Source organism: Mercurialis annua, linkage group LG1-X (assembly GCF_937616625.2).
Source record: "Mercurialis annua linkage group LG1-X, ddMerAnnu1.2, whole genome shotgun sequence".
Taxonomy (NCBI): Eukaryota; Viridiplantae; Streptophyta; class Magnoliopsida; order Malpighiales; family Euphorbiaceae; genus Mercurialis; species Mercurialis annua.
In genome coordinates, this window is record NC_065570.1 from 44,371,366 (window position 1) to 44,381,497 (window position 10,132).

At 31.2% G+C, this 10,132-nt stretch overlaps 1 protein-coding gene across 1 annotated transcript; it reads left to right on the forward strand.

The window, feature by feature from the left end:
- The first annotated feature begins 3,696 nt into the window (after positions 1-3,696).
- LOC126686720 (argininosuccinate synthase, chloroplastic) lies at positions 3,697-9,755 on the forward strand. Its single transcript, XM_050380925.2, has 11 exons — positions 3,697-3,936; positions 4,025-4,090; positions 4,178-4,218; positions 4,288-4,369; positions 5,186-5,327; positions 6,138-6,186; positions 6,317-6,499; positions 6,818-6,892; positions 6,981-7,166; positions 8,843-8,931; positions 9,035-9,755. Exons 2-11 carry the CDS (start codon positions 4,027-4,029, stop codon positions 9,585-9,587), a joined length of 1,464 nt encoding a protein of 487 aa, XP_050236882.1. The 5' UTR covers positions 3,697-3,936; positions 4,025-4,026; the 3' UTR covers positions 9,588-9,755.
- Positions 9,756-10,132: the final 377 nt, after the last annotated feature.

Here is a 10,132-nt window from a genome sequence, read left to right on the forward strand (position 1 = left end):
AACGAGTCGAGAAATCCATAGCGCGAACGGAAAAGACGAACGGACTAGAGCGAACGGAAAAGACGAACGGAGAAACGACCGGAAACGACGAGAAATCCATCGAAAGCAGACGAACGGAAGCGCGACCAGAAAGACGAACCGAAAAGACGAACCGAAAAGTAATCGGAGGAGATAAACTGAAAATCAAATGAAAAAGAAGAAGAAAAAAAGAAGAAAAGAAGAGAGAAGAAGAGAGAGAAGAGAGGGAAAAAAAGGTGGCTATGTAAAAGTTTAACCTAAAATGAGACAAGACTTAAAAAGCACGGAAACTTCGAGAAAGTTGCGTTTCCCGTTTCGGAAACGTTTCGGGCCGTTTCCGTAAATAATAAAAATTAAAAATTTGTAAAAAAAATTAAAATCATTACCCACAAATAAAATAATCTAACTAGTTACCTATAAATTTTACATTCGCATTGGCCACAGTACATCAAATATAATTATTTGTGTTGAATTATATTATACTTTTTTTATATATTTATAAATTTATAAATATTAGTATATTAAAATGAATTATTTTGTTAATTATTATAAATATTTAGATAATATTTTTACAAATATATCCCTATATTTTTGTTATTTGCACGTTTCTCCCACGTTTCGTGTCCTTCATTTTGAAAAACTTTCGTTTCCCCGTGTCCGTTTCGTATCGTTTCCGTTTTCCGTTTCCGTGCTACCTAGGATAAGAATTCTTTATATAGTGGGTATTTTTAGTAAATAAATTAGCTTATTAGGTAATGTAGGATAAGAGAAAAAGATGGGCCAAAATGATGTAAATACTTTACCCAAAACATGTATTTGGAAAATAATCCCATAATATATCTACCATGTATATTATATATCAGAAATTTATTTATTCAATATATTTAAATATATATAATATTATGTATAAATTATTTATAAACGATATATCCATTTAATTTTAAAAAATTTACCTATCATGTGTATCAGTAATGTATCTATTAAGAGCATTATTCTTTTTTTATCATGTATAAATTATATGGTAGCAAATATTACTATCGTGTATAAATTATGTATCAACCATGTATCAACCATGTATACATTAATTACATTTGAAATGTATTTATCATGTATAAATTATGTATTGAATATGTATCTATTAATTACATTTAAAATGTATCTTTTATGTATAAATTATGCATCCGAGATGTATTAAATATGTATCAGAGATTTATCTATCGTGTATAGATTTAGGCAAAAAAAATACCTATAAATTAGGTAATATAACTAAAAATGATGTTGGTAAAAAATCATGTATTAATTATGTATCGAAGATGTATCAAATATGTATAAAAAATATATAATAGAACTAAAAAAAATGTTGTAAAAAATTATGTATCAACGATATATTTATTGAGTACAATTAAGAAAATATTTCTATCATGTGTAATTTTGTTTTTTTTTTATTAAAAGTTATGTATAAATTATATATCGGAGATGTATCAAATATGTATCAAAAATATATCCATAATATAGAATTTTGACAATCATCTATTCATAATTTAAATTACAAATTGATAAAAAAAATGATTGAAATAGTCACTTATTTATCCACTAATTATGGAATTAGTAAACTTAATTAGCTCCATTTCTTCATATAAACTACTCCACATTGCACATACACACACTTTTCTCCATTAAAAATCAAAATCCAGAAAACAAATCCATGAATATTTCTATCCACTAAAACCCCATGTCCCTTCGCAGCTCAATCTCAACATCATTCTTTAGTACCTTAAAAACCACCCTGTTGAAAAACAAAATTGCAGCAATAACAATTAAGAATTCAGCCTTATTTATTATGTAGGCCACCCATTCAGCTTATTATTGATCACATCACATAACCATAAATCAAACAATTGAAATCACAATAAGATGAAACCCATCAAACTTAAAGCTTCTTTTAACTAATTAAACATGTCCCAATATATAATGATAAACTGATTCATGTCCCAATAAAACTAATAAATTTCAGCTTCTAACCTGAAATTTTCATTTCAATCAAAACAAGCATAAACCCAACGATTCAACATGTCCCATTGTTATTTGATTTTGACGACTGCGTCTCCTCCCCAGCAATGATGGCAACGTCTCCGTAGTAGAAATAGCGAGGCTTCGTCAACAACAGTAACTGTTAGATAATTCTTGTAAGTTAAAAGTATCAAGGCTTGAATCGCTCATTCGCTTTCCTAATAGTATTTCGAGCACTTTTAAATGTCTTAGAGTCTACATGCAAGAATACCCAAGATAAGACAAGTCTACTTGAATTTGCACAAGACAAAATGAAAATCCAACAATAGGTAAGAATATGTTTTTAGAAAAGTGTAGAGAATATGAGAAATCAATCAAAAAATTAATTAAATGAATTAATGATGTTGATCCTCTATTTAAAGAACAATTGGTGTTGTTTCTTTAAGGTTGCGATCCTTGATTAAACACACACCCTTTGATCAAAAGTCACAGCTTTTCTCAAAAGTTGCGACCCTTGACCAAAAGTCACGACTCTTCTATTCTCAACACATTGGCTTAATCATTAAAGAACAATAATGGAATAATTAATCACTTTATTAATTAATTCCAACAGTAACAGTGTTCTCATCGGCATCGGCTTCGCTAACAACAGCAAGGCAATGGTCTTCTCGCGGCGACGACTTCTTCACCGGCTGCAGCTCTTCGCCAATGGGTACTTCATCAGCAACAAAAAACTTGTGGGCAGCGGCTTCGTAGGAAGAAACTGCTGCAAAAAAGAAGTAAACGACTTGAACAGGTGTCAGCTTCTAGAAGATGGTATTAGCTGAAAACTAAATGAGTTTTGTGGTATTAATTGATATTAATGGTAATAGAGAAATAACTCTAGTTAAAATGGTAATTGGTGAAAAAGAATTGTGATTTATGACTTTTCTTGTTATTTTCTATTAAATTTATTACATATTAAAATGTTCAATTTTTTTTATTTAAACAGGACATAAATAAATTATTTCATAATATAGGATGGTGATAAAATTAGACATTTTTATTTTATTTAAATAAATAATTTAGCATTTCAAAATAATAATATATTTTGCATTAGTTGAAAAAAGTATAATTGAAAAATAAAAGTGTGGTATTATTGTGCGCGATGGATAAATAAATTAAGATTGAATATATCATAAAATAACATGTATAAAATTAGAATGTCAATTTTACACTAAAGCCTAAATATAATCACAAAATAAATAACATATTTTAATTAAAATTATTAAATTAGTTAAAAGTAAATATTACATCATTAATAAAAAATGATATAAAGGTATAAATTGAATTTTATATTTTGCAAAAATTACAAACGGAGCTTGATTTTTATAAAGATGAATATAGAAAGATATAGAAAGAAAATCCAAAATAAACTACATCAATAAAAAAGAATACAAATTAAATATATTGAAATAAATAAATAAATAAAATAAAACCAATTTGAATTTCAAAAATAAAAAATAAAAAGATAAATGGGTATTAACTGGGATGGAAAAAATGAGACGGCTAAATTGATTGAAAAATATTGGAAAAATTTATAGTAGAATTTGAATAGATACGCAAATTTTTTTTAAAAAATTAGACAGACATATAAAAAGTCAAACAAATATATTTGTTGAACAATTCAGCCTAAAATAATTTAGGTTGTTAAACTTGTAAGCCTGGTAATGTGGGAAAATGGTGAAAAAAGAGTTAAAATATTTGTGAGCTATAATTACAGGGGCTTATCAGTAGGTTTTGCCGCTTGCAATTTATGTTATGTAGTTTGGCAGCGCCGCCTGTTTAGCAGCAGCAGAAGTGGAGAGAAAAAGAACTGAAAACTGAGAGAATAAACCCTAAACTATTTCAGAAAACAATTCTAATAAGGTAAATACATTTTGTTATATTTTCTTGAATTTGCAAATTTTATGTCATAATCATTTAGATTATTAATTTGAACTGCACACTGCTTTAGATATGGGTCAGCTGAAAGCAATATCATCACCTTCGCTTAATCTCACGATTCTCAGCTGTAATAGAGGTGATTATCCCACCATTTTTCACTTCTTTAATCTTCTAGTTCACTGTTCATTGATTGATTGGGTATTTTTGAAATGTGGGTTCTTAGATATATCCTCACCCAAGAATTCCACACTTCGGTTCCGCCCAGTAAGTCAATTCCTCAATTATCTGAGTAAATTGGTGCAATTTTTTGTTCTCAACTTTATTTTGATACAGCTAGAGGCAAAAAGGAGTGAGCTTCATGGCGATGCTCTTCTCGGTAGTAAATTCAATGTTACTCGCGTTCCTTCTAATAAAGGTTATTATTCTACTCTTGCTTTTGTTCTTTCTTAGTTTGCAAGTGATTGTCGTTTTTGCTTGCGACGGATTTTTGTATGAATGGCATTTTGGAATGTACAAGAGGTTTTCTATTCCTCAAGTTTGTCGGTGGGTAGTGAAAGAAAATATTAGTTTTCCTAAAGGGGAATATGGGAATCGTTATGTCTCTTTTCTCAATGATATATGTATTTAATAGAAGAAGAAAAAATGAATAATGTTAACGGAATGATTTTTAAATGATGTGAGTGCATGAAAATTTTAATGTATTTCATCTTGTCAAATACTATTATGCTTTTGGAGGTCTATCAAAATTCCGGTGGTCATCTTATTTTGTAATGATATTGAATTGAAAATCGATGTTTGTTTTACAATGCGTTCTTTTTGCCTTTATCTCATCAAGTGTATACAGATTTCCTTTTTCCATTTTAAATTTATTAGCGCTCTTAGCTGTTCATATCTAAGTTTTTCAAATAAAAATTGACTCAATTCCTTATGACAAACAATGCATTCATTTACTTGTTATAATTCTTCTATTTTATTAACTTGTTATGTTTTTCAAATAGAATATGCTCATTTACTCAGTTAATTTCAAGCTGCTTTTATTTATCCCCTCAAGTGATTGATAGTGGAAATATAATTCGTTTTCTTTTCCTGCTTCTTCTGTCCTTAGTTGTGTTAATTGTTTGAGATTCTCTTTTCTTTGTATGTATCAAAGCAGACCGATTTGGGAGGATACTAATGCTACACAGTTTCATTCATAATCCACACACTGACATTTTTTGTACCTTTTTTTTAGTAATTCAAGCAGTTTTATCCAACGATAGAGAAGTGGAAATTTCCAAAGCTACATACGGGAAAGGTCTACGAGGCCAGTTAAACAAGGTTGTTTTAGCCTATAGTGGGGGCTTAGACACCTCTGTCATTGTTCCATGGCTAAGGTATGTTCTCTGTGTTATATAGCTTTAATCAAAAGATTTAGGCCTTATTAACGGCTGTTAGTTGAATGCTTTTTATTCCTCTGCTTAGGTTAATATGGAATGTGGAGGCTTGATAGTGAGATAAATTTGCCTCTTCTATCATGTCATAACTGAAGTCTTATTGTTGAGTTCTTTATATAGTTATTCACAGCAATGAAGAGTCTAGAAGAGCGAAAAAGAAGAGAAATGCTCATAATACTATGTTCTGTTGCTGTAGAAGCCTGCGTCTAGGTAGTTTTGATAATTTTCATAGGTTTGATGAAGAGATTTTAAGTTTGTCTTGACTTGCTTAAATAATCATAAAAATTCTGGATTCGTAGCAGGAGATTTTTTGAGTAATCAAAAAGCATGACATGTTCATTTTATATAGTCCTAGTCTATGAAATAGTATATTTTTCAATTGCATTTCATCATTATTGATGCACAAAGTAAGTCACCTTTACCATGTAGATAATGCTAAATATCACTATATAAGTCCAAAGAGGACGCTCTTATCGTTTTTTAAACTTTTTGTCATCTGCGACTGATTCACTTCAGAACAAATTTTCGGATAAAGTGTTGTAGCATGTTTTCCCTCATTATTATGTGATGTTAATGTAGTTGAACTTGAATCTTGTTGGCATTGGCAAGTACTAACAAATGATGGCTTTTCTTTTTACCCTCGTAACTAGGATTCAAATATTATCGGTCTATATTTTTAGTCTTTTTATGATCTACAGACATGGATTTGCTTTGAAAATATATTCTTATTACATTTCACAATTCTTGCAGGGAGAATTATGGTTGTGAGGTTGTTTGCTTCACTGCTGATGTTGGCCAGGTATATTGTTGATGTTAAATAATACTTAGACTTGGTTTGTATACCCCTTTGTACCTGTTTATTATGGGTTGTTTGTTAGAGTACCAACCACGTTTATACTTGTATGCATGTTTAAAATCCCAAATTGCAGGGAGTAATGGAACTGGAAGGTTTGGAAGCAAAAGCCAAGGCAAGTGGCGCTTGTCAGTTGGTGGTAAAGGACTTACAGGAGGAATTTGTAAGAGATTACATTTTCCCTTGCTTACGAGCTGGTGCGATCTATGAAAGGAAGTACTTGCTTGGGACCTCAATGGCACGCCCGGTTATTGCAAAGGTTGCTGATTTTAAATTCTACCAACCATTAATGTAAATGTTTAACAGTTACAATATTTTTTTTTTTTTTGTATGTGGAGTGTACTGAACTAACTCTTTTTGCAACATATGCCATTTCTTTATTTTATGGTGTTCCTTTTTATTCCAAAATGAGATTGTGGTTTCAGTTAGTACCATTGCTAAGTCTTGAAATAGAAATAAATAGACCTTTGTGCTTCTTTTTTTAATTTAAAAGTTACGATTATTTTTTGCATCATGTCCTTCTAAGCCATCTTGCTTGAAAATATTTTTCTGAATTTTTATTGTGATTGAATGACAGGCCATGGTGGATGTTGCCAGAGAAGTTGGAGCTGATGCAGTTGCTCATGGATGCACAGGCAAAGGAAATGATCAGGCATGCATTACTAGTCAATGCTGATTATACCATGACACTATGTGAATTTCCTTTGAAGAGAATTTGTATGACTTTCTAATTCATGCAGGTCCGCTTTGAGCTCACCTTCTTTGCTCTAAATCCTGAACTTCAAGTTGTGGCTCCTTGGAGAGAATGGGATATTACGGGAAGAGAAGATGCGATTGAATACGCAAAGAAGCATAATGTGCCTGTCCCTGTGACCAAAAAATCCATATACAGCAGAGATAGGAATTTATGGCACCTCAGCCACGAGGTGAGTAATCTTATCTATTAAATTCATGTATCAAAATCATAGTTTTCACTGTTGTATCTATGTTTTATATTGTTTATAAACTTTCCAAAGGGAAAAAGAATGCAATTCGATATTAGACATTAGTAAAATAGGTTTAGTCATACTTTTGTAGTAATAAAATAAAGTTAAAATTTTTCAGAAAGATCTTTCTTGTATTAGGATGAATACTATCCAGTTGCTTGATGCTCGAGCCCAATCATCATTAAGTGAGATTTTAGTACCAAGGCCTCATCGGCAATGATTGCCAACTGGGTCATCTTTTTCCTCCCCGGTTCTGAACTGGCTCATTTTTTTCCTTCGTGATCTCATTTAAAGCACCTCGTAGAAGTAATAGTTTCCAGGATACTGGGTATTAATTTAACATTTGACATGATAAACAGTATAATTATCTGCACGTTAAGCATAATTATCAATCAAGTCTGAGATATATGATCTGTCTTCAAGTTTTAATTTATAGATCCTTACTTTCTTATGAAATGAAATTTGAAAAACAATGACATGTAACAGATTAGATGTTTTTAAATCTTTATCAAGCCTTAAATTAATTAGTGCGTAATAGGTAGCTTATTTTGTATGTTAACAGTAAAACTAACTTTTTAGTCACACTTTTTGATATATATTGATTTTGTAGTTATACATAATTGGTGTGTTTGATTTAATTGAATTACTCAAAATTTTGTGGAACTCGTTTGTAAATGAATGTAGTTGTGTTTGATTTACTTAAAAATTTATGTAGTGAGTTTTATAGAATTATCATATCTATGTTAAATGAATAACTAAATGAATTTATTCGAAAATAATAAAAAAATGAATTTTAGAGTAGAATTGGACCAAATAAAGGGTAAGAATGACTCTCAAAACTGCTGCCTCGAGATTTCATGTGTTTTAATAAATAGATGTTTTAGTCCATTACTGATGTGTTTTGTCAATAAAATGGCTTGAGGATGTCCAGGACAAACTGTCAAGTTATTCTGACAGGCATGTTAAATTTGTGGACATGCACTTGCATAATCATGAAATGAATACAAGATCCTAGAATTAGATAAGTTTCAGACATGATCTCCTAGCAAAATCTGCTTTAACAAAATGCAACTGTGTATTTTTATGTATGCCAAAGGCTTTGCAGTTATCATTTAGCATTTCTCTTTCTCATCAGGCTTTAGGGTTGGCAGTTAGAAATGCTGCACATGTGTTTGAGATTCCTCTTAGCATTACGATCTAACATAACATTAAGAAGTTCCAACCGTTATTTGCATAACCAATTTCAGCATTGAACCTGTTTAACGCTTTAATTGTCATCTAATTTTGGGATATTTTTTTCTATTGATAATTCTCTTGAATTTTTTTGAACTTCTAGGACCTATTTTTCACTTCTCATGTCATTTTGGTTTTGAAGTTACTGAATACTGGAACTCTAGCTCCCATAAGCAACCTTGGATGCCATAAATGTATTACGGATGTTCTAAGCAAATTCCACTTTTTTCAAATTTTAATGAATTTTAACCTCTTGCAATGGATTTATGTTGAAGTGGGTTGAGTTTTCTTCTAATGACATTGTTAAAATCCCTTTATTAGAGTTAGAGATGAATTGGCTTTTCGTTAACTTTTTGTAATATTTTCCTTCTCTTTTTCTCAAGGGTGATATTTTGGAAGACCCGGCCATGGAGCCCAAGAAAGACATGTACATGATGAGTGTTGATCCAGAAGATGCACCTGATAAACCTGAGTTAGTTTCATTGCTACTTTTTCACATCAACTAATCTAATCTTATCTTCTGTTAATTGGGATGCTAATATGCCTTCCGTTTTCCATGCACATATTTGCTTTAGGTATGTAGACATTGGGATAGTGTCAGGAATTCCTGTATCAGTAAATGGAAAGTATCTTTCCCCGGCTTCGCTTCTTTCTCAACTCAACGAGATTGGTGGAAAACATGGCATTGGCCGAATTGACATGGTTGAAAACCGTCTGGTTGGTATGAAGAGCCGTGGAGTCTATGAAACTCCAGGGGGAACCATTCTCTTTGCTGCTGCGCGTGAGCTGGAATCTTTAACACTTGATCGAGAAACAATGCAAGTTAAAGATTCAATTGCTCTCAAATATGCAGAGCTAGTGTATGCAGGTAGGTGGTTTGACCCATTACGCGAGTCCATGGATGCATTCATGGAGAAAATCACGGAAAAAACTACAGGCTCTGTGACTCTCAAGCTGTATAAGGGATCTGTGTCAGTAACCAGTCGGACAAGCCCCTACAGCCTGTACAGGCAAGACATCTCATCGTTTGAGAGCGGGAAGATATATGATCAAGCTGATGCTGCTGGCTTCATACGACTTTACGGTCTTCCAATGAAGGTTAGAGCAATGCTCGACAATGGTATCTGATGATAGTAGTCTCTCTACCGCATGTTTATGTTCCATTGAGTATTGGAATTTGGTGTACAATCTATCATGTCTTGTGGGATGAGGTTCTAGTTATAGTTGGAACAAAATAATTTTGGATTTATTTTGCTAAATTTTAATTATTTCAAGCAACTTTCACAAGGCTCCAAATAGTTTGTTGAGCAGTTTTATTGCTTCACTGCCACAAATTTCTCTGCCTGTTTTAATATCAACCCGCTACATGGTTTTTGTCAAAATTCAACCAATATAATTATTTTTATAGTGGACAATTTGTTTTAAGTAGGATAAATTTTGAATTAAAATTTTATTTGATCCTTGAACTTTTGTTTGAGTCGATATTTATAGAAATTGATTTTATTATCAAATTGATCAGAAATAAATTAGTACTATGTTCTATTATTATTTTGATAATAAAATAAATTTCTATGCTAATTAACCATTTACGAGTAACATATTTTTTATTGTTCGAACATTCAATGCTAAAATTTAAATATTATCATATTATGCGTAGAATAAATAGTCGTTTT

Bases quoted from the DNA above. Each gene is read 5' to 3' on its own strand.
- LOC126686720 (XM_050380925.2), top strand. From the start codon at position 4,027: ATGGGTCAGCTGAAAGCAATATCATCACCTTCGCTTAATCTCACGATT. The intron at 6,187-6,316 runs GTATATTGTTGA...CCCAAATTGCAG, and splicing joins TCACTGCTGATGTTGGCCAG to GGAGTAATGGAACTGGAAGG. The intron at 8,932-9,034 runs GTTAGTTTCATT...TATTTGCTTTAG, and splicing joins GATGCACCTGATAAACCTGA to GTATGTAGACATTGGGATAG.